This window comes from Leptinotarsa decemlineata, unplaced genomic scaffold (genome assembly GCF_025532065.1).
Source record: "Leptinotarsa decemlineata unplaced genomic scaffold, Ldec_3_MD MMD2_P_RNA_scaffold_9, whole genome shotgun sequence".
NCBI classification, from domain to species: Eukaryota; Metazoa; Arthropoda; class Insecta; order Coleoptera; family Chrysomelidae; genus Leptinotarsa; species Leptinotarsa decemlineata.
The window spans coordinates 11,682,907-11,709,122 of record NW_027412536.1 but is presented as its reverse complement, the minus strand read 5'-3'; the positions used below and the strand labels follow the sequence as shown (position 1 = coordinate 11,709,122).

The 26,216-nt window shown below is 31.1% G+C and overlaps 1 protein-coding gene across 2 annotated transcripts in view; it reads right to left on the bottom strand.

Annotated features, from left to right (window-relative positions):
* Positions 1 to 25,216, bottom strand: part of LOC111507976 (lysosomal dipeptide transporter MFSD1) — a 36,187-nt gene extending 10,971 nt beyond the window's left edge. The window contains exons 1-9 of one of the 2 annotated variants that reach the window (XM_074170613.1): positions 24,813 to 25,216; positions 13,854 to 14,004; positions 12,700 to 12,825; positions 11,416 to 11,624; positions 5,841 to 6,051; positions 3,620 to 3,833; positions 2,604 to 2,701; positions 2,335 to 2,550; positions 1,210 to 1,331 (exon numbers count right to left, since the gene is read on the bottom strand). In XM_074170613.1, the coding sequence (XP_074026714.1) occupies positions 1,277 to 1,331; positions 2,335 to 2,550; positions 2,604 to 2,701; positions 3,620 to 3,833; positions 5,841 to 6,051; positions 11,416 to 11,624; positions 12,700 to 12,825; positions 13,854 to 14,004; positions 24,813 to 24,960 (1,428 nt within the window). In that variant the 5' untranslated portion in view covers positions 24,961 to 25,216 and the 3' untranslated portion in view covers positions 1,210 to 1,276. Of the gene's footprint in view, positions 1 to 1,209; positions 1,332 to 2,334; positions 2,551 to 2,603; positions 2,702 to 3,619; positions 3,834 to 5,840; positions 6,052 to 11,415; positions 11,625 to 12,699; positions 12,826 to 13,853; positions 14,005 to 24,812 lie in introns of those variants that run through there. The other variant, XM_074170612.1, reaches the window with a different exon arrangement.
* Positions 25,217 to 26,216: the final 1,000 nt, after the last annotated feature.

Sequence of the window (26,216 nt, the reverse complement as noted above, 5' to 3'; positions counted from 1 at the left end):
ACAATCTGAGAAGTTAACAAAGTGAATCAACGTACAATCTGCTAAAGTATCGTAAGGAGCAAATTGAAATGTTACTGTATAATATAAAACAGCAAAGATTTAAATTAGTCAGTAACTTATCGTATTTACAAATTTAGACTACAAATTAAATAATTATCAAAAAATGAAATTATTATACTTAATTTTCCGTTTCTAAATCCTAAAAAATATTTCTGAAAAATGTCACAAATGGAAATGGGTATATTCCTTTATTCAAAAACCCATTTGAGTCTCTTTTCACAAGTTTCTTTTTATTTTGCAAACGAAACGTAAACTATCTTAAAGAAACTTAAGTATAATAATTTAATTTTTACATTGACCGTTACATTTTTGGGCAAAATTTATTAATACATTATTTATTTACTAACTAATTGGACTTTTCATTGCTTATATTACGAAGCAACTTTTCAGTTTGCCACTTTAGCAGGTTTTCTGTTGATATAGCTTTCTTCATTTTTCAAATTATGAAAGGTTAAAATACAGAAAACCAGTAAGAAACACTGACTACCCCTCAAGAAATGTCTTTTGAAGATATTAAATGTATTTCATGAATAATTACTTTTTTTCTTTAATTCTGATAATAACGAAACCATAAATAACGAAAAACTAGTAGACAAAGCAATATCCATATACACTGTGTCCAAGCTAAGGAGGGCCAGCATAAAAAAATCGGGAACCCTATGAGAAAAAAGTCGAAAGTTTTGCTCATATCAGAGGTTGTTTAAGTGGCATTTTAAAATTGAAATACATCAGTGAAATTGTCGCCAAAAGGTTAAATTTTTTTCTGGTCCATATGAAAACGTAAAATTGGTGATTTCTCTTAAACATAACGTCGAATTAAAAATCTGAAAAACGTCATTTTGTATTGCTTGAAAAGTGGCAGTGATAAAGTGCTTTTCAATATCTCCTTAAATAATGCCAGAAAAAAATTAAAACGATGATGGCAAACTTTGGTTCTTCTTGAATACCTCCGGAACTAATCGGAATTTTCTAAATTTGAAAACTTCAATTGAATAAGCTCTAAAATGGGCAACTTTTTCCTAATTTTACCGACTTTAGATTACTGAAAAATCAAGTTTAATAAAATTTGTTTGCCATTATTGAACTTTGAAATTTAGATGAAAAACGAAACTCAGTTTCATGAACCTGAAAAAAAAAAAGGTGCAAAAATAAAATGTTGTTTGGTTGAGATCTGTTTAAAATGATATCAACATTTGTAATGGGTAATGTAATGGTTTTAAATAATAACATTAGAAAATTTCCTAAGAGACCCTTTCTTGGATTCATTTTCGCTGAAAAATAAACATTTGTTCATGAAAAAACTATATTTTGGATAGATTACTGTCTTGAAGAATTTTTAGAGCTTTCAACTTCTCTGTTTCGATACTATTGTTTATATCAAGATGAAGAAGTCGAGGAAAAAAAAATTTTTCAAAACATCCACATTCATATTGATTATCAAAAGTTCACGATAAAGCACAACTTGAGCAAAACAAATTTCACAGAACGATGCAGAAACTAATACCTTCAAAACAACTTTCACCCCTTTTGTAAACAGATAATAATCATCTCCTGTCTAGACCGAATAAATCTATCTCCATTAGAATATCAGGAAGTTATTATGAATTTATTTTTTCAAATGGGGGACATTTGGCAGATATTTAAAAGACTTAGTTCACTATCAATTATGGTATTAGCGAGTGATACAGTTTTGTATTAGGTATGGCCTCGAATTTCTCTAGGACTGCTTTTTCGTTTGAGACTAGAGCATTTCATTCTGTAGTCAAGTATATGCTACGACTTGCGGATTGTCACAAAGAAACTGAAAAAGTCATCAAAATAATTCTAAAAATTACTTTTTATCAAGGAATTATGTGATGAAATTGGCCAATACTGGAATCCATGATAACATATTTAGGTAACACGTTATTGTAAACTTTTTCCAACAGTTTATAAAACTGCCAAAAGTGTATCACTATATAATGATTTCTTCCGGCGTGTTCAATAAAGTACTGAGTAAATCTCTCTAGAACATATTTCTCTCAAGGGCACTTGATACTCTGTGTATCTGTAAGGTATCTGAGTTAATACATGGTTATAGTATCAAATGCCTAGTGGTTATCAATTTAGGCCACAAAGCAGAAAGTAAATACTATTCAGGCGCTGATTGGTCGTAAACACAAAATGATTTAGTGAAAGTAAATGTTTGTTTTTTCACCAGAAAAACACACTAGACATTACACAACAGCAATTGCTATGTGATAATAAAAAATGAAAAGTTTCATTTATACTTACCTAATTGTCTGTAGATGTCTTATTCTATTGCCAGGAGTCATGTTCAATCCTTCTTTTCTAGATTTATCCAACTTCCACAATATTCCAGTAGATATTAAGGCACCGGCCAAACTGCAAATGAAAAATATTTCTATTGCTTCATATCCCAAATGGTCCACTATAAGTCCTGTAAAGATTGAGAATAGCGCCAATCCCAAATTCTGAAATGATCCGGCACTAAAATAAAAATTTTCATTAGAAAAGGGATTTGTTGTCAAGACATAACTTACACTCCATAGGCTGTACCTAACTGATATTCCGGTATGATCATGGACACCAAAGGCCATAAACTACTTGCTAAAATTGAATAGGACATACCCATGATTACCTAAAAATATGTGCAATAGTAGTTATACAAATCAGATTACACCTTTCTGGTTTTCAGTCGGTAAATATATTCTTAATCATTAAATGCTTCATACATTCTGATTCTGTTGATTACTTGTGTTACTAAGTTATTAAAAATGTTTTCAACTTTACAACACTTAGGACTGACTAACTATATATTTAGGCAATTTTCGAATCAACTTCAAATTAGTGTTATCTTTTGTACTTGTGATGCACTGTTTGGAATCTTCGGTGTAGTAATGAATATTACTGGAGTTTTTTCCCAACACCAAATCGTTATTTTAACACCTCGACACCAAGTTATCATCTTCCAGAGGAAGATTAATCTTCCTCTTGAAGATGATCACTTGGTAATCGAAACACGTGTCGAGGTGTTAAAATAACGATTTGGTGTTGGGAAAAAACTCCAGTAATATTCAGTTTTAATTTTCTCCGCCTTCTCATTTCATCTATGTTCCATATGTTGAAACTAGTCTCATTGTTGTGGCAGTTATTACCAGTCAATATTCTTTATTTGGCGTTAGATATGTCTTTCGGTTTCAGCATACATTACATTACATTTAATAATTGGTATATTTATTTTTTCTTTGCATTTCCGACGTCATTTGGGTACTTCATATTTTTCCTAAGCTTCCTTTCAAGTGTTTATAATCTGTTCCTTCCGTCAGATGTTGCCTTCCTACATTTTTTTTTGGGAAGGATTATCGACCCGTGTCTTTTGGGTGATGAGAATATGTTATTTTTCTAATTGTCACCTTACTAGCTATTCTCAAAGTGCCGTCATTTACCCTTCATGAGCTGCTGGGTAGTTACTTGCTCAACTTTCCAATTCCAAAATATTATTTCTTTAGTGTTTATAAAATGAATACAACTAACAAATAATTAAAGGTATACTTACTATTCCGATATATGGGGTAAGAACTGTAAAAGCTAATAAAGCATGTGCTCCCATGGTGACAGAAATACCTACAAAAATCCAAGTGATGTTCATTCCAATTTTGTCTATTATAAGACCCAGTATTGGAGACGAGACACCCGATATGATGTAAATAATACTACTTAAAGTATTGGCACCTTGTTGGGAGAAATTAAATTTGTCCTTGAAAAATTCCCTAAAACAATATTTCAGGTTATTATTAAGAATAAGGTTTTATATTAAAAGGATCTACAGCTTTTGTTTCCTAAGCTTTGAAAAAGTATGAAAATATTTTAGATACAAAACTTGGTATATTCTAATATGAAATTTTGATATAATCGGAAACTGTCTAAAAGTTAGCAAGTTAGCTTCCTCAGGAGATGCTCCCAACCACCAGAACTACAACACTCTTTTCGATGCGTGTTTCACAAACCAAGTTGGCGTCTTCAAGAGCTGAAAACTACTTCACCAACTAACTTGGTTGGTGAAACGTAAGTTGAAAAGATTGTTGCAGTTTTGGTGCAGAGAAGTGTTAAGAAATGAACTGAAAGTTTTTAAGTTATGTGACAATTTGTTTTGTGTTATATATATAATTAACACTGGTTAAGGACAAAACAGCAGGTTAACAGACAAAAGACAAGCAAATCATCATTGAAAAGTATCAAAATTTAGTCATGTTTTCTGAATTTAATTGAATATAAATAAAAAAATATAAGAATTATTGGCGATGAGTCAAATACTCCACAAGTCTGTTATTCTATTAACTAATCCTAACATGAAAAGTGCAGAGAGAATAGAAATGTTGGAATTTAAGTATGTTTGCCGCCAGTTTGTGAAATTTGAAAAATGTCTTTGATTGGATCTATTGAAGCATTTTCGTCAAATAATACTGATATGTTATATCATATTAATTGCAATACCTAGACAAATACTGCGAGTTTTGAAGTTTTATAGTGATAAATTTGTTACGAAGAAAGATAAATAAAACTTCCTATGCTTTTATACCACTTGCATTTGTAACTATCGATACTGCAGTTTCGTCCTATACAGACATTTTCAAAATTAAAACATCAACAATGTTAACCCTTATATATCTATACAAAACTGTAGATAATAAAAGACGGTCCTTAATTTAACTGAGTACCTGAATCTGTTTACCTGTGACAATGTGAGTATGCTAATGTGAAAACCGGCGAGTTGTAATACCAAAGTGGACAAGATGGAGAAATCAGGAGTTTATAAACTTTAGTGTCCGGAGTGTAATAGTGGTTATGTGAGACAATAACAAAACGGTATGCTGAACATGAAAGATTCTCCAGACTAGGTAAAAATGATTCGACGTTTTCAAACAATTCCTTGGAATGCAATCACAAGTTCCTGAATCGGAAATTTTGCACTATGCAAGCAAGGGTTGAAAACGCAATTATTTGGAATCCTTGGAAATTCATAAGCATAAACATTGCGAATATACCCAATAAATGACTCGCCAGTTTTCAGATTAGCGTACCCAGATTAGCGTCATCATCAAATTGTTGAAAAAACAAAAGTGTCATCAAATATTTTTCGAAATATTCCTTACACTTCTCCTAACCAAAATCTTCCCATTCCTGAACGAGACAAAGTTCTGAATTAACTTCTTATCTTCAATGGTATCTAGTTTCGGAATTATTTTTATTTTTCTTTGTTCTTCATCTATAATTTTTTTTTCACTTGTTCATATTGATCAGCTATGATAGATATTAATTGATTTTTATAACCCCACTACCGTTTTCAGCATACTTTCCATTACACTGTCATTATTATTATTTATCATTGCAACCAGAACATATTCACATTTTACCATCAGAGCTAAACATTTTAAATGAGATCATCGGCCACAAAACTACTTTTACATTCTAAAGCAGACTGGTTGGATTTTAAGTTAGAATTGTAACTTCTGTACCTTTGATCATAAGTAGAAACCAATTTTTTTTTCAATTTATGAATTCACCGAAAAAAAAAATACTTTCTATAATATCTCAGGTAGTTTTTGCTAAAAACTACCTACATATTCATATGACTATCATCATTCGGATTATACATCTATTTTTTTTTACAGATTTCATGTTGCTGTTTCATTAGAATACAAATAATCATTCGAATTATCATCTGACTATTGATTATGCCCATCACTAAATGAGACGGACCTTCTCCAAATACTCACTTAGCGATTGTGATGAAAGGAAAAATTGCGCAATAAAACAAGACACAAATGACGCAAACTAGCCAGAAACTTGCTTTAAAATCTTTGACGTCTGTTATCTTTACAACTTCTCCTGACACAGTTTCGTTCCTCCTTGTAACTTTTTCTACTCTTTTGTCAAATATTCCCATAATAATAGAGCAAAACCAGGAGAATAAACACGTTGTACAAGCTGGAAAAAATAAACACTTGTTAGAGTTGTTCTTCCTGAATAGAATGAATATTTTTGAAATGTTATCTCTGGTAGCTGATTTCAGAATGTTAAAAGGATACTGCCTTCGAAATTCATTTCAATGTCTGGTAAATTGATCATGGAAAACTTATCAGTATTTCTGATCAAATTAGACAAAATAGACAATATAGAAAAGAATAAGTTCCCATGGCAAGTAAGCAATGTAATGTTCACCAAAATGATTATTTCATATAGTAAAAAATTAATAACAGAATTAGTTATTGAGAGTTTTACATACTAAATATCTCTCATCTATATTTTTTCAATAATGGTAATTATTTTTTCAGTGAAATAAACGTTTTTATGTAAGGTGTTTATTCGTATTTACATTACAACAACATTATATGTAAAAATCACAGTTTTATTTTTGTTTTTCTTTTCTTTTTCTTTTTATTTGTTCCCTTTTCAGGGTTAAGTGGAAGAACATTTTCCATGATGTATTTCATTACGGACGATGAACTTGGCCCTTTATTTCAATTGTAAGTTGAATATATAAGTTATGTTGTTTTTTGTTTTGGTTATGAAATAGTAAAAGCGATATTATTATTATTATTATATTAAAAGCATGTGGTACTAATTATTGTTGACGTGCTACGGCACTGGAATTGAAAGTAGTCCTGGTGTGGCTTGAAAATAAAGCAACTAACCAGATGCGTTTCTGTTAATCGTTTATAGTTGTCACAAAAGTGATTTTTTTTCAAGTATTTGTGTTGTCAGTCATTAGTTTCATTATGAATAATAATTTCGTAAAAATTATTGTAAAATAAAACATGAATCATGAGTTTTTTGTTTATAATACAGATTATGAGAATGTTGATATGAGAATAGTGAAAAAAATGAGGTAAATGATACTTTTTATTCCATTCTCCTTTATATAAACTCACAGACAAAATATTGCAAATTTTAATTTAAGCCTTGATTTCATGTTTATTTCTATTTTTCTGGCAGTTTTCATTACTAAATGGTATATGCTGAAGTATATATATTTATAGCTCACTTGAAGAATATACTAGTTTTGGTAATAATATTTATTCAGAATAAGCAATAATGACGACAAAATGAAAGTTCTTCAAGGCAACATAATAACAGTTCAGTAATTAATGTTCCCTAGCTCTAACAATAGCCTGTATCCTCCTGGGCATGCTCCGCAAGGTCTTTGATGGTTTTTTGTGGATTTCGATTAAATTCTTCCTGTGCAGCAATTCTTAATTCTGCAATTGAGTTAGGAGCTGGATTTAGTGTTCGTATGTCTTTTTAGGATGTCCCAAATATGTTCTTTGGGATTTGCGTCAGGCCTGTTTTTTGGCCACTCCACTGCCTCAAGTCCAACAACTTCAAGATACTGGGTGACTGTTCATGCAGCATGTGCACGGGATTTATCATGCATTAGCACGAAATTGTTGTAACCAATGAAGCCGCTGTAAGGTAAAACATGCTCTTCAAGGATGTTGCGTATGTACCAGTCAGCATTCATTATCAAATTCACCTCTATAAGCTCGGTTCGACTGTCCCAACTAATGCCACCCCACAACATAATGGAAACATCACCAAAGCTAACGTTATGTACAAGATTACATTTTGCGAAACGTTCTCCAGATCTTCAGTATACTCGATGACGTTCTTCTGGTTTCCATAACTGTATTCTTGTTTCATCTGTGAAAATAATTTTTCCCACTGATGTTCATTCCAGTTGTAATGGGAGAAGCTTAGCAACTCTGGGAGAGCGTTTTGGATTTAAACTAACTTCTTTGAGTCTTCTTATTATTATTTTGACACTTATGTTAACTTGTCTTGTGCTCTGAGATGAGAAGCTGTCATCGTGCGATTTCGCAAAAATTAATTTTCATATGTTGGTTATCTCTTGGCGTTGTACATCTCTTACGTCATTGACCAGGCCGACTTTTGTACTTCCCAGTCTCAATGTATCGCTTCACAATACGAGAAACAGTTGATTGATGGATATGCAATCTTCCCGCAATATCTTCTTGTCTGCATCCCTCATTGACTAAAGTAACAATTTAAACACAAACTAATTTGCACAAATGCGGCATCTCACTAAGGAAACTACAGAATCAATACATACTCGAAATGTCATTTTGACAACAATAAACAAAACAATAGACATTAATAGTGGCAAGGGCACACTATTCATTGTACTATTATTTTACTTATTCAGCTATAGCGACTATGTCCAAGCATTCTTTTATCTATACTGAATGGAAATTTACGCAAAATACTTTGGCCTTTGAACATTTATCAATAATAGTATATTATGCAACGATCATGTAATGATGGTTATTAAGACACGAGCATTAACCGGGATACGAAACGAGCCGAAGGAGAGTTTTGTATGGTATATGCGAGTGTATTAATAACCATTACATGAGAGTTGCATACGCTATTTTTTCTAAACCCGATAAATAATGAAAAACTATAAATATTATATTTGTATTGAACGCATTTACAGTAATTGACTCATATTTTTTTAAAAAAACACAAACTTAATGGTATTATCATGGTATATGAAAACTATAAAGATTCTAATTATATTTATATTGAATATAACAACTGTAATTAATCTGATCTTTTAAAAATATTGGAGTCGATGGTATTCCTTCTATATCGCTGTTTTCAGACATTTTGATAATATAGGTAGGTAATATGAAAACTGATTTTGACAAATAAAGCAATTAGTTACTTAGGTTAGAATCTAGGACAAACAAAGGAACAGGATTCTTGATTGAAAAATTATGGGTTTCTATTGGTTGATAACACAACACAACAAAGTTTTTGTTTCGGGGTTGAAATTAGATGATTTTAATGTATTTCCACGTGTTAAAACCGAAAGTGACCATAAAAATTATATATTAGCTCTTGTTTTCAAGATATAGTATCATTATATTATATATATATATATATATATATGTATATTGAGTTTTCAACAAATGAAATATTTCATCACCAACAGTTGGTACACATGTTTGTTTACATAACACCCCTCTCATCAGCTGTTCTTAAGTAGTAAACATAACCTATGTGAGTTTGTCAATTGTACGCACGTGGTTGCTATTGAAATTATCGTGTGAAGTTGATTTTTGAATTAATTTAATTGCTGATCTGAAATGCCTCGAAAGTGTGTGAATTCTATCGATAGCTTTTGCTATATATGTGGTGAAATAACATTTAAGGCTCAGAAACGTAAAATGACACCTATCGTTAAGACAGCCTATGAACATTATTTTGGTGTGAAAGTTGGGGACCAAGATAAATCATGGGCTCCTCATATATGTTGTAATTCTTGTTCCGTCATATTGCGAGAGTGGCTGAAAAATAAAAACCGGGCAATGGCTTTTGCAGTACCTATGGTTTGGCGTGAGCCTACCAATCATACAGACGACTGTTATTTCTGCTTAACTCCTCCCATTAAGCAAGGTTTATCTATAAAGAAAAGAGGAACGGTTAAATACCCTAATCTCCCATCTGCTCTTTGGCCTGTACCACACTCAGACAATTTGTCAGTCCCTTCTCCACCCCAAAACTATGAAATTTTAGAGGAAGGTGATGAAGACTGTTTAGAAGGAGCAACCCATCCTTCTACATCCTATGACCCTGATTTTGAGGTAAGCGATAGGTCTAGTGATCCGCACAGAATTAGTCAAGCAGAGTTGAGTGACCTTATAAGAGATCTTCGCTTGTCTAAGGAAAAGGCTGAGCTGTTAGGGTCAAGACTACAACAGTGGAATCATCTAAAACATGATGTGAAAATATCTCAGTACAGACAGCGTCTGCACTAAGAATAATGTTTTTTTTTTATTAATTTTGTACTTAAAATATTCTAAAAGAAACATAACAATATTGTTTTATGTACTTTCACTTTTCACGTATAGTATAACTACTCTTTAAGATTAAGTACTGTGTATCTCAAAAACCGGAGCTAATAAAAATTTTTCATTGTTATTTTCGTTTTTATCACCCCAAAATTAGTAGAAATTGACTAATTTAGTGTAGGAAACATTCAAAAAATATTTTTTTGTTGTGTTGTGTAATCTGTATCGTTATGAAAAATGTGTATCATAATGGATATCATTATGAAACGGATTATGGTCATATAAGTGTATTGTTAGAGTATGGGTGTAGAAAAAAATATATAACGTGTTAAGGGAAAATAAATTAACATGAAAAAAAATCTTGAGATAAAATGTGCAATATTTTTGTCCGAGAGTGTATAAGTAACACTGAATGCACTATAACTTCACAAATATTTTATACAAATAATAAATGTATATTGAAAAGCAATTTAAACGTGTACTTCAGACATAATTATTTTGATTATACATAATTTGAAATATAGGAAAAACCCCTTTAATCTGAAAAGAATAAATATTTTACTATTGAGCTACTTTTCTGATATAAACAAAATGGAGGTCAAATTAAAGGCGACCAGTGAAGGCGATCTTGAGAAAATCAGCATCACATAGCTCTTCAACAATGAAAAAAAATGTGAAGACCTGCTGAGTAGATAGTTCACAGCTCATAATTGGTTGCAATGCACACCTACCTAGAGAAACACTGACACCAATGAAAGAGGTGAGCATTGGCTACAGTCAATGCGGCATATTTCGATGAGAATTCAACAATATAAGTGGATGGGAACAGATGGCATTTATACAGTAATGCTGCAAAAAGGATTGAAACTTTTCCATAAACTGTGTTTATTTCTCAAAGCAAGTTGGGCTCTCGGATACATACCCAAAACATGAAAATTGATTAGGGCTAGCTTAATTCCAAATCCTATGACAAGCGAATAGGATATGGTGAAAGTCTTGCCTCAAACTGATGAAATTTGCATTGGAAACATTAAAAAATTACTTGACATTCATAATAGGATTATATCACTGGCAACTGCACTGAAAGCAGTAAGATTTCATTGCAGGTATGCCAACAGAAAAGGTTTTATGTCAGGCCACAGAAAAGCAGAATATAATTACAGAAATAAAAAAAGTTGACCGCAAACTCATCCAGGCATTAAGAAACGAAGGATTGACCACTCAAATAGAAGGTGGAATAAACTGTATGCTTAGAGGAATATTGATATAAGTGAGGATATTATAGGGGAAATAGCAGTGGCACAGGTCACAAGGTGCGGTCCTAGGAGAGGATCTAGTTTCAACTGTTCTGGATTCTTGTCAGGATTGGCTACACTAACAGATGCTGAAACCATTCTTCCATAGTTAATATAATTTTTTTATTCTTTTTTCATTCAGCCTGAAAATGTTCTCAATATATATGAAAATTCGTACTCACAGATGAATAGGACGATTCCAAGAACTTGCTGTCCATTACTATTTTTGTCAAGCACATAGTTATAAAGGGATTCCATAACCAAAAAGTTGACTGTGCTACCAACCCTTGCGAAACTAAGTTGCAGTCCGAAGACCATGTTGAGTTCCTTACCTCTGAACCAGAGTACTGCATAATTATTTTGGGCAACTGTCAGGGATTCACCGCCTATGCTAGAAAGTAATTTATTCTCTGATATAAACATTAAATATTTTTGAAGTCTCCTACCAGTGTCACCCAGTAAGATGACTCAAAAAATTTCTGCTTCAGTCAACCAAGTTTTGACAATATTGACTATTTCAATGAAAGCAGAACAGTCTGAAGTGTATCTATAATTTTGGTTTTCTAAGAGCTGCACAGCCAAAATATTCTCTTAGATTCAATCAATGCTCCTAATAAAACTTCTAATACAATGCATCCCTGAAGTTAGGCTTAATTCATTATTAGCTAAACAAACAATGTTATTAAATGATCCTGAAACATGCAATTTTCAACTTTAAAATGACATTTTTTTATCATAATTTGCGGGTTGTAAAAATATACCCCTTTCAACTCCATATGAGTGACAGAAAACGGGGGTGCATGTGAAATCCCACTTGAAAGAGTTTTCAATGTTCTGTCCATCAAACAAATTTCTGTGATATTTTTTTAAATAATATATTTTCAAAGTTCCCTAAGCGAACAAAATAACATGAAACATTTCAAATCATACTTTCAACTTGGTCGTGGAATGATTTTTTTTTGAGAACCATCACTGTTAGTTACTCTGTTGTAGTAAATTTTAGATTTCAACCCAAAAAAATAATCAAGCAGGTTCAAATCAAGAGAACGTGTAGGCCACTCAATTTCACCTATTAGGAAAGACTTGATTGGGATAGGTTCTTACTTCCAATGCAAAATATGGTGTAGTGTTGTCCTGCTGATATCAAATATTTTTTTCAATCTCATTAGGACTGTCATTATCTGAGAAAAGTATTCTTGATTTTGCAAGAAATCCAAGTAACATGAGGCAGTTAATGTGGTATCAAATAAAATATGGTCCAATAATTTGAAAATTTATAATTTCAGCCCAAGAACACAAATATATTTTGAAATTTTCTCGATCAGAAAATTCAAAAAACCGACATACGCATTGACCTTCATTGATTCTATACGCATTGACCTTCATTGATTCTATACACATTTATAATCTGATATGGATCTCTTCAACTATTAAACTCCAGTCGTCATTTTAAAAATTTAACTTACCCAAAAATAAATCGACCAATCAGCATAAACCAATATTGATTGAAAAAGACCCCTGTAGCAAAAGCAAGCTGCCCTAATACTGTTAATCCTACGTATATATTCGATCCTAACCTAATTCCAAAAACCCTGAAAACAAAATAATATTAAAACTAAATACAATCTCCCTATAGTTCACTTATATAAAATGTTGAAAACATCAAATAATATTAAAACCAAATACAATCTCCCTATAGTTCACTTATCTAGTCTCCAAATTAGACTTTTTTTTTTAAATTTACTAGTTAGGCAATTAACAAAATTGATGTTCTAGTAATCCATCGATTACTAACTGGTTTCTTATATTTTCTTAGGGAAAATATCGTTTTTCAAAACTGGAAGGTAATATGGTGGTTATTACGAATATTGAATTGTATGGTGAGTATTGAATTATGTATTTCCATTAACCAGTTATCACCCCCTTACAAAAGATGATCCTTATAAGTCAAAAAATGTGCGAGCTAAGGAGTAACGAAGTCTTACTTTTTAACATACGATTCTTAGCAAATATACTTCGCAAGGCATGATTTGAGAGAGAAAAGGTTTACTAAAAAATTAACTCTGAAAACAGTATATTCAAGAGTGCACTGTTGGTGTTTATTAAAATGGGAAAGAAAAATCCTTTTTCAATTTTTATATTAAATAATAATTGATTTTATTTGTATAGCTGAGAATAAATTATGAAGTTGATATACTTCTTCATAAAAAAATATTAACCAGATTACATGCTATATGTGAAAGTCAAAAGCTATAAATGAATAAATAAAGACTTCATTGTATTCGTTTGAAAATGTCCTTATAGAAAAAAACTGCAGTAACATTAGTTACAAATACAAGTGGTAATTTTTCATTTTTCATATCCTGAAATATTTCCTCTTCTTCATAAAGTATCACTTGTAATTGTTTCTTATCTTGGTTTGTAACAAAATTAATATGAAGACCAGGTCAAATTGATAAGGAAAGTACATGTTTGATACAATGCAAGTGGGAAAAATTAAAAAATGACCTTAACAACAAAAATTAAATCGATTATTTTTAGCTCATTCAATTTATAAAATAATGTTTTTTCTTGATGTATCTCTAATGTTCTCGAATGAAGATAATAACACAAATCTTACCTGTCAATTAAAAAACCTCCCACAACATTAAGAACCACATTAGGCCAGGAATATACTGAATATAATGCAGTATATTGAGTCTCGGTGAGATTGAGATCTTTTTTAAGGTAATCTTGCAATGCGGCTGGATTGTCATAACAAAAATAGGAACCTATTAACAGAAAAATCAGAATAATAAACATTTTTAATCATTGTTGAATCTATATGCATTTTAATGAAAAAGTAAGTGATGACAAATTGTTGAATTACTCAATGATGAGATGTTACCAAAGTTTAAATAAAGCATTTATCAAAATAACTCTCATATTTCAAGTAAAAATGATCGTTTAGAACTTTTTTTTCATATTGTTAAGCACACAACCACTGGAACAACAAAATGCGGCTATCTAGCGTGCTATTCTGCTGTGTACCAAGCAGCAGACAAATCTCTGAGTTAGAATGTGAATTCTTTAGCCAATGTTAGTTATCCTGTTGAAGCAACAAACAGTTCGAAGAATGATCATGACCTTTTGTATAAATAAAAAGACGTCGCGGAAAGAAATTAGATTAGTACAACTTGTAGTCAGTAATAATTGGACAAAGTTGTTTATTTGTTATGAGTACTATTTTTTCAGTAACACCAGTCTTATATGCCAAGTTAATATTTTGTTCATTTTTTAGTTTTTTTATTTCATCTGACGTTTTTTCAGTATATATGAGTGTTTTGATGGTGCCAGTATTATATTTTATGTGAAGGTATATTTGGTTAACAGCTTGTTCGAAAAGTTTTTTATGAAGGATGTGATGAATTACATTTGGGTTGAAGTTGTTATTGTTGTTGTTTATAGTTGTGTCTGTATAAGCTAGTTTATGGTACATTGAGAAATCGTGTTGGTTGTTAATTTTTGTAATTGTGAGGTCTCGAAAGTTTATTGAATTATTGGTTTCTAGTTCTATTGTGAATTCAATGTTCTCATCAATAGGCTTGATGTATTGAAAATATATGTGTCCCCGTGAAACAGGGTATCACATCGTCAACATTCCTAAATCAGTAAATACATTTTAGGAAAATTGCATGCTGTTGTAAAATTATTTCGAAGTCGTCCATGATCATTTCATCTAGAGGATAACCCATTATGGGGGCTTCTTGTTGTTATATGGGTTATCATTAAATTCAAAATTACTTTGGTTAGGACCTACCGACAATAGTGAAAGGATATCAGAATGAATTAATGGATATTCAACGAGTCATTTTTTGTGGAGCTTCACAAATTCAACAACATCCAACTCAACAATTACCGACTCAACATCCACCGACACCTTTCACAACTAATGTTATACCTTACATTCCAAGACTATCTGAAAAAATAAGACGAATTGGAAATAGGTATGATGTTAGAACTACTTTCAAAACAAAAAATACACTGAGGTTTATACTAACACATAACAAACCCAACATCACTGAAGAAAAAACAAAAAATTGTATTTATGAAATACCTTGTTCTTGTGGTAAAACTTACATTGGTGAAACCTCGAGACCATTGAAAGTGCGTGAGAATGAACATCGATATTACATAAAAATAGACAATTAACAGGATCAAAATTGTCAAAACACATTTTAAAATCAGACGGTGAACATCGAGTGAAATGGAACAAGACAAGAATGATTACCAATGAGCCTCATTCTAAGAGACGTAAGCTAAAAGTATCAGCATATATTCTCATAACTGGAGAGAATTGTATTTCGAATAGCTCCTTAGAAATAGACCGTACTTGGCTACCCATCATGAAGAAAAATTTGGATAGTAGCGAAACGGCAACAGATTGATATCGGAGAGCACCTTGTATTACATCGAATGTTTCAGTTGTCAATCAACAACATTGACATAATTTCATATTTCAAAACTCCTTTGACATCTGTTGAAGAAGTAAAGAAATAAACAATCAAAAAGGAATAACTGCAAATATATAGAATTTTTTGTCCATTTCTGAAGACGGAGGCAGATTTTGGCCTCCGAAACGTAAAAGATAAGTATTGTATTATTTCTTAACAATTTTTTTTTATAGACAAAATTGTTAAATACGACAAGTTACTGATAAATAGAAGACTAAAAAGTTTGCCCTTCTACACTTGTATAAAGTTCTACATTATAATTTATATATTTTTCAGATTGTGGAAGGTAACAAATATCCAAAAAAGGTCGATAAAAAACTGAATTAATGGAACTGTATATATTTTGAGAAGCATTTCATCTTTCATCTATAAGTTTGTGAGAATCTTCTGGAGGAATGTTTGGGAATGAATTTGTGACATCGAACAAAACCAATTTATAATTAGGTGGCAGATGAATGTTGGATATGAATGAAGTTGTGAAGTTTGTGAATTGGACATGTATGGATCTGTGTTGAGGTTTGATAAGGGAAGTAGCATGTTGGACTGTGTTTTTTTACTATGGTTTGTACGAACTCGAGTGTTTTGTTTATATAGATGTCATTGTGAATGGCGATAACTGTGATAAAACTGATAAATCTAATAAAACAAATTGCAGTGAATATCATCTTGAACTCGAACGTAATTCATCACATTCTGGATAAAAAAACGTTTCAAACAAGATATTAACCAAGTATACCCTCACATGAAATACTAGCGATACGCCTGGTTCCACACGGGTGAAATGCTGATACTAAATATCCATATAAACGCGTATGATCGCTGCTAATCATGAAGTGCTATAGGGAAAAGCGCGACCTTTGACGTGCTATTTATAGATACGCGCCGCCGGGCGGTACAGCCGCAACCGCTATGTCCCTGCATTTTAAATCTGTAATTTCTTCGAAAATATTCATTTAAATTACATATAGATCTATATTATGTACAATGTCTTTAAGGTACTTAATTGGATAGGGATTAATGCTGTATTGCTTAAAATCGCTTCGTAAAAAAGTAAATGATAAAAAATGGTCATTGTGGGTTATCCCTAAGAGATAGACATATACCATCGCGGACTTTTTATATTAAGGTGTACAATACTGTAGTACATTATTTTGATCTATCTCGTAGGGTGTAGGGTTCAGCCAGCGTTTGCAATGTAAGCGCAAACAGGTGTTTATTTACGACATCACATTAGAAACCTCTGAAATTATTTGTGTATCTCTACTATATTTGCATGTTATATAAATATAAAACTTCCTCTTGAATCACTCTTTCTATCTAAGCAAATATGGGACAGACAGCGGAAAGCGAATTTGTTTTATATTATGTAATGATAATACTGGACCCTTCAAGATATTCACATATACTGGAAAAACATCAGATAATATGAAAAGACTAATGAATAAACAAAATATTTATATAGAATATAAGACTAATAACTTCTTGGGTAGACATATGAAAAACAATAAATCACACATAGACAAGGATAACAGATCATGTGTCTACAAACTAACATGCGGATCTTGCCCAAGAGTCCGGACTTCAAGAAATTTCAAAACAAGAATCCATAAAAGAAGTTTTGAACTGAAGAAGATCTATTCCATCTATACGTGCCACCTTTTGGAGAACAATTACGATTTCAACACCACCTACGACACTCCATACAGAAAGTAAAGGACATAAATGAAACCTGCTGGAGTTTCTGGAAATCAATAAGGGCAAACATTCAAATCCCTATTGAACGACCAACAAGAGGTTAACCACTCACCATTATTAAACCTTTAGTCATAATGCCAACAATTTTATTCATATTCAAAATTTACCTACTGTTCACCTCATGGAGAGGATGACAACTATTTTTTGTATTATTATTCCATTCTCTCATATTGTCATCATCATACATTGTTATTATGTTAAAAAATTACATTTTATCTATGCTTTCCACGTGTTATTTTGATCATCATACATACTATGATATTCGATTTTTCAGTTTACTCATATATTTCATTTTACTCATTCGAAAAAAATTAAATTTGAGTTATTTCGAAATGTTATCATTTTGCTGCAAATTGAAAAAAACTTCTTTCAATTTCGATCTCAATTCTTCTATTGTCTTTAGAAAATGCATAAATTTTTCGCTTCAATTCCCTTCAAACATAAAAATATATTGGATTTAAATCAGAGCTACGGGGTGGCCTTTATTGTGCCATAAATTGGTTCTTTGAATTGAAGGGACATCCCTTAGTTCACTCATTCCAGCCCAAATATTAATATTGAAAGTGGTGTTCTCGACCGTGAATAATTATATTCACGACGATGTTTTCTAATTATCTAGTTTCAGATGTCAATCAAGTTGCTTATCTCCAGCACATAACTCTTGTCCTTTAACGAAATGAAGTGGATAAAGTTACTGTTCTTTTATTATTGTATGTATTATTCTGATGGACAAAACAATACATAGAATAATACTAAGACCAGTTGTAAGGTCACTTTCTTCTGCAGGAACATTCCTAGTGGTTCTTGTTATGTCTCATGTTAATCTCCAGAGATCCATTTTTCCGTTTTGAATAGAACCATATTCAGCATACCTTCTCAAAGAAGCCTTGCTGCAAGCTCAGGAAAGGTATAATTTGCAAAGGTTTTTGTAAATGGAAAGTTATTTATCTGAACCTAAATGAAACCACTGCTAGAACAGTGATCTACGGCAACTGGATGGTTGATTGTTATCCAATCCCTCTTTTTAAATCACTGAAAAGACGGAGACAATTTAAATTCTAGCTAAATAAGAAGGGATTGATACATAGAGACATTATACTGAATTGTTTTGAAAGAAGCACAAACTTAAATAAATTATGGCCAAAAAAAATTGCTTGCACCAATTTCAAAAGAGCAGAGACTTATAATTGTGAATGCAGGAGGAGAACATGGATTTGTAAAAATTTATAATTAAAATTCAAATCGGGTGACTATCATAGCGAAATGAATTACGACAGTTACAAAAAGTGGTTGCAAGAAATGTTGATTCCCAATCTTCCAGAAAAAAGCGTTTTGCTTATAGACAATGACCCATAACACAATGTTCGGTATGAAAACTCCCCAAACATTTCCTCGAGGAAAGATGAGATGAGAGAATGGTTAAAACGACAGAACATTCATTCCACGGATGATATGCTAAAAATTGATCTCCGTTTCATAATTAAAATACATAAACCACGATTCAAATTGTATGAAATTGTTAGGATTATGGAAAATCATACTGTACTCATATTGCCTCATTATCATCCAGATTTGAATCCAATAGAATTAGTATTGGTATCACTGTAACAATATGTGGCTGATAAAAATGACAGAAATGTCCTTATCAATTCTAATCACATTTTTCTCATTATGTAACTGTTTGCTTAAAGGAAAGTTAAAAAGGTATAATTTGTTTACTTTCCAGATTCAATTGTTAACATATGAGAATACTCTGGATTTAAATTTCGTTAATAACTTGAATAACTTCAGGTAAATTTCTAAAGAGGTTTCGAATAACATTGATATCAACATTGAACTACTGTTTACTTAAAGGAAACTAAACAATGTGCTTTAGATAGCAACAGAAACCTTTGGGTTCGAAAATGTTCAATTCAATTCAGTTTATTGTCCCAAGAAATAATAAATGCTTACATAAGAGACTATAACTAACTTCAAAGTATTATATTATATAAGTATTATAAAATAACAGTAACATAATGAGATAATTTACAGTAAACAAATAACATATCTTGAAAAAAAACAATGAAATGCAGTCAAATATGAAATTGGTCTCAGAAAGTACATGATAAAAACGAACTCAAATGTAATAAAAATTAATGCAAATTATGAAATTCGACCAATTAGATTTTTTTTATATTAAAATTTAAATGTGATGGAATAGTGCTTCTTTATTTTCTCTAGAATTGGATTATATACAGTGTCACCGATAAAGTCCGCATCAAATGGGAAACTTTTTTATTTATCGTTTTATGTGAAATTTGATTTTGGCAGTAGATTTTGCTTAAGAAATGATGTCAAATGGCGTCTACAAAATAGGTCACGTGATTTCCTTAACCTGTCAAAATTGACATTTAAAAAAAGAAACATCGAAAAATGACATTATTCTTCAAAATATCCAAAAATATCAAAGGATAAAAACATTTTCTTTTGTAATTTTATACCCACACACCAAGTTCCAAACCCATAATAAGTATTTTATATTTTCACTATTTTTCCGCATTCCTGCTTTTTCTACTTATCAAAATTAAAGCACACCTGTACTAAATCATTTATTTTAACTAAACTCGTCACCGAATTTCTTTTTTTGTAATATAATAATATTTTAAGAGTCTCTTTGATGTTAAAGACAAATTTTGAAAAATGAAAGTTGTCAAACTTGATGCAAAGTTCATCTAGTTTCAACGGGGCTTTCCAAACTATACAGTACTTGAGTTTTTTAATGAGCAAATGGCCTCATAATATGAATTAGAACAAAACGGAACATTAGGAAACAATATCTTAGAGTGTTTATTGTTTTTTTAACAAAAAATACAGTGGAATTTAATCTTAATTAAAAGGAACTGAAAATAAACATGTACCTATACCTAATAGCAAAAAAACACGAAAAAAAGACTCACGACATTAAATACACTACATTTCTGTATGTCTTCCATCGCGTTCTATGCAGATAATTGTCCTTCTTGATACATCTTTTATTGAGTTGCTGATACTCACAGGGTTTATGTTTAAAATAGAGTTTCTAATAACAGTTTCTAGGTGATTCACGTCACGAAAAGGTCTTTGTTTACAAACGATTTGTTTTAAGTAACCCCACAAGAAAAAAATCTAGTGGGGTTAAATCTGGCGACCTAGGCGGCCATATTTGCTCCATATTTCGCCCAATAACTTTGCCCCTAAACATTTCTAATAGTTTCTCTTTGACTTGTCTTGAACTATGAATAGGAGCCCCGTAGCACATTGATACCACAGACTGTGTCTTATTTGAACCGGCATATTGTCCACTATATTACTGATCTCAGTATTTAGAAATTGCAAATAATCCTGAGAAGTTAAATTGTGTCTAAAAAAGAATGGTCCCATTACCTGATTATTTAAAACACCGCACCACACATTTGTTTTAAATGAATATTGGTCCCGACATTCTATCACAAAATGAGGATTTTCCTGAGCCCACCACCTACAATTCTGGGAACTGACTACGCCGTTCGATGTGATGGTAGCTTCGTCGGTCCATAGGATTTTGTAAGGAAATTTTCTGTTTAATTCTACTTCTCCTTGGTACCAGAAAGAGAAATCTAGTCGAACATCGAAATCTCTTTCCTTTAAGGTATTTATAAATTTGGGTTTGAAGGGTTTGAATTTATTTTTATGTAAAATTGCTCTTACGCTTTCTCTTTTAACGCCAGTTCTATCTACAATATTGGTAATACTTGATTTTCCCTGTTCGATAACATCCAGGCAGACAGCCAACTGAACCTCATCATTATTGCGTGATGGATTATGACGTTTTTTAAAAGTATTTTCAACTGAACCATTCAGTTTAAACTTTTTTAAAATCCTACTTACAGTGGATTGCTGTACATGTCTACCAGGATGTCTTGCGTTAAAAATATCAGCCACTTGTCGATGCAATGTGTTTTCACCACAAATTAGCACAATTTCAATTTTTTCTTGTAAAGATAACATATTATTTTAATTTTCATACATTACATTGAACTAACGGGCATTAATTTATTCAGTGACAGTGACGTTTTCTAAAACACATTATGTAGTTTCATATTTTTTCACAGCCTATCCAGTTTTTTTAAATTAGTGTTGTTAGCGAAGTAGGTAAATGTAAATACTATGAGTTTTTTTCTTTTATTGAATGGGCTTCAAGAATCACGAAATGATGTTTCCTAATGTTCCGTTTTGTTCTAATTCATATTGTGAGGCCATTTGCTCATTAAAAAACTCAGGTACTGTATAGTTTTGAAAGCCCCGTTGAAACTAGATGAACTTTGCATCAAGTTTGACAACTTTTATTTTTCAAAATTTGTTTTTAACATCAAAGAGGCTCTTAAAATATTATTATATTACAAAAAAAGAAATTCGGTGACGAGTTTAGTTAAAATAAATGATTTAGTACAGGTGTGCTTAAATTTTGATAAGTAGAAAAAGCAGGAGTGCGGAAAAATAGTGAAAATATAAAATACTTATTATGGGTTTGAAACTTGGTGTGTGGGTATAAAATTACAAAAGAAAATGTTTTTATCCATTGATATTTTTGGATATTTTGAAGAATAATGTCATTTTTCGATGTTTCTTTTTTTAGATGTCAATTTTGACAGGTTAAGGAAATCACGTGACCTATTTTGTAGACGCCTTTTGACATAATTTCTTAAGCAAAATCTACTGCCAAAATCAAATTTCACATAAAACGATAAATAAAAAAGTTTCCCATTTGATGCGGACTTTATCGGTGACACTGTATAATGATCCCTTCGCGATATATCGTCTTTTTTCCAAAATCTGTTTGTATTTTGATTTTTGACAGTAATTTGTTTATCTTATGGAATGATTATGAATACGTCCAATTCAAATAAAATTCAAGTTTGATTTCTTTGTATTATATTTAACAGAATGAATGAAACAGCTGATTTTGAGTTTAAAGAGTGAGTCAAAAAAATAGTTTGGCTTATAAAAGTTCAATGTCGGTTCAAAATATGGTAATTTATAAATGCTTCTAATTATTTTGATATTTAAGGTTTTCAGAGGTTTGATTATAGATTTACTTGCTGTTACCCAAACTAAAATATATATACTTTTAACATTTTATACGTATAGTTTCTAATCTTGTAAAAAATTCCATCAAGACGAGAAATTTTTTTCAAATTTTTTCAAATTGTTTATTCTATGACAATTTCTCATCAATGTATAAACCTGAAAATGCTGTTGTTTCTGTATATTTAATAGAATTATGACTAAACATAATCGAATTATTTGAAGTATTAATTATTTTCAGGGAAATATTCATTTATGAGCATTTATAGAAATTGAGCTTCACTTTATGTTCCTCAAGGATGGATCCTTAATGTCTGCTAAAAATATAACCTTTCAATTTAAACAACATTTTTTATTTTTATCAATTTCAATTTGAATTTGTCACCTTACATCCATTACCACTGTCTCTGTGCCACTAAATCTGCCTAAACCATTATATAGGTTATTGTTTTCAAGATAATTCCCTTTCTCTGAGTTTTTTGCAAAAACAGAAATTGGTAGATGATTTTAAAGTTTTAATTATTTTTATAATGAATAAATGTTAAAGTTATAGCAATTATTAATTTTCAATTTCATTGTAAACTTTATGACTTCTGTTTCATTGATATTGATATTCATTTGAATATTTTCCATGAAGAGCAACAGAGGAGTTTTGTCGGTTAAATGTTTACGCTATTGTTATTTTCACATTTACATGAAAAAGTTTATAACCACAAATATTTCATCCCTTGGAATGTAATTTTCCTTGGGAATTCAAAAAACTAGTTCCTGTGGGATAGTAGAAAAAGAAAGAAAAGAAGAAGAAAGAAAGAAAAAAAAGAAAGATAGTAGAAAAAAACCCCAAAAGGGTTCCCCTTCTGCAATTCAGAAAAAATATTTGTTTTACAATCTAGAAATTCAATATATTAAAGCATGGACATGAGCCAGATTTTATTCTATAACTGCTACAGAACCTTTTACTTTGATGATGTTCAATTTTCAAACACTTTGATAAGGTTTCAAAATGATATAACAAATGTACTTAACTGGTCCCTAATGATAATACCCTGGAGACACATATATCATCAAATAAAGTGCCTCATTTTTATCTGGTTATGAAAGATATAAAATTTCATACAGTTACATGATACTTTGGTTTCAAAAAGTTATTACAAAAGTGTAATCAATTAAATCAACGTTTGTTTGAAGGTGATTGACAATGTTTCGTGATGAATTTCACTAGTTCGGACTTCCATTGTCTATTATATAAAATGATTTGAAATCCCTGAAACAAGTAAAAAAGAATAATTAAAAAGAATAGTTGAAAATAACAATTATATTAAGCAACAATAAACCTGAAATGAAATGATAGTGAAATAACCTACAAGTAAAAATATAATAATTGAATAAATAAAAATTAAAGGAATGCAAAAAAAAAAAAAAAAAAAGAAAATAATAAAAAATAAAAAAGTGTAGAGATTCCAAGTCACTTGTTTCAGTTACTTGTTTCAGGGATTTCAAATCATTTTATATAATAGACAATGGAAGTCCGAACTAGTGCAATTAAATCAAGTTACCACTTAGGTAACAGGGGCAATGTACTGTTCTTAATATTAATAAATAACTGCAAGAAACAAAAAGGTATATATTACTACATCTGAACACTACCTATTTGCATTATTTCTATATTACCTCAAAATCATTTAGTATATAATACTTGTATTCATTTTCTATAACTGCCTCTCTGTGTTTTACAGTAAAACAATATATTTGACTCATTGAGATAAAGGCTAAAAAAAGTTTTTCCAGTAACCAGCTATGGTCCTCTAAGGTCTAAGGAACAACAAACCTCTGAAGTTGAAAATTTAAAATACTAAGGTGCAATTTTTCATGAGTAGGACTCACTAACCAATTGGCTACAGACTGAACAAAACAATATAGTGAAAATAGGTGTGAAAATACAAAAGTACATAAAAATAAATGAAAAAATAGTTTATTGTCTAATATTTAAAAACATTATCTCAGACTTGTGAGTTTTTCATTGGATTCATTGAACAACTCAAAGGTCAAAGTTTATCCTAGACAAAGAAGTATTACAAAACAAATAGGGAATGTATTCAAAAACATATTTGAATAAGGTAACGTTTTTAGGAAAAACTTGGTTTTTCTGAAATTGATATGATTCCAAGTGAATAATGGTTCATTTCGTGAATAATGGTTCATTTCGTGAATAATTGTCCAGTTATTAGATTTTTTTTCGTACTCACCAAAGCTGAGAAAACACATAAAAATCAAGGCTACAAATCTATGTCCTGTGCCCAGAGGATGGCAAAAAAAATTGAAAAACCCCTTGGGTCTTTCATCTTCTCCTGAAATTGTGGTATCAGCATCTTGTATACTTGATCCACCTTCCATAGTTGTTTAATAAATTGTAAGAAATTGAGTTATTAGGATGAGGATGAAGTGAAAAACCTCAACTCGAAAAAACACTTATCAATCACGTTATTTCGATCTAATTTCTATTGTATTCCAATGTTTATTAAACATTACTCATCTAATAAACACCATAACTTTGTAGGTTACTGTGTTGTGCTATGTGTTATCATTTATATCATATGATTTCAAATTTTTGACGCATTCCTGTCCCAACCTAACCTCAATCCATCACTATATATATCCCACTAGAGCACAGGCACAGATTAGGAAGAGCCAAAGATCATAACCAGGGTCGGCATAGGCTGAATGATGAATAGAATGATAGAAAGTAGAAAGTAGCCCATACAATTCTCCCTGATCAACAAGATCCCCAGTAAGTATTAATGTTTTATATAGATTTTGGTTGACCCGTTTGTTGAGTTTGAATTCCTATATCTTAACATATAGGAATTTTTCTCAACACCTCAGGTGAATTCTTGCTCAAATAAAATATAAGTTACCAGCAACCAATACAATCTGTAGATGTATCTGTGGATAAATCTTGGAAAGGACACAATCGAAATATAAATACAGAAATTCAATAAACGGTGTAAAATACTTGAAAAATTATAAACACTCGCAAAACATCAATTTGAACTCAAAAATACGTTCTATGCTAAAACAACCGTAAATGAAATACGGAACGCACTGTATTGTGGAAATGTCAAATATTAGTTCTTACATGAATCACCTTTTTCTATCTACGAAGGTAGGAAAATCTTATTCAAATTTATTATGTTTCTTATCAAGTTAGACAGATCTTTTATATGCAGATATTTTAATCAGGGAAAGTTCGAACTTCAAAATTATTTCTCTCGCCTTTAAGTGTGAAGTGATGTACCAATAAAGTTGGAACTGGAATTGGAAAACGCGTCAGGAGTTTTGTGTTCGACTTTCGACTCCCATTTTGGAGCTATTTTCAAGAATTAGATGTGGCTTGACGCAGGGCCCTCAATCTGCCTACTCCCCAGGACAAGTTCTCAACCCCCCTTCTATATTGTATACTAACAATATTTTGATTGTGTAGTTTGGGTCTTCAATCAAACGGATGGCCGTTTTTTATATATTTGAGCAAATGTATAATGAACTCTACAAAGTATTGACATTTGCAGAGGACTGTAGTTTAGGGTCTTCTCCCGAGAAGTTGCTTTTGCTTTTCAAGTGATGTAATTGTGCTAAGATGCTATCAAATTCGA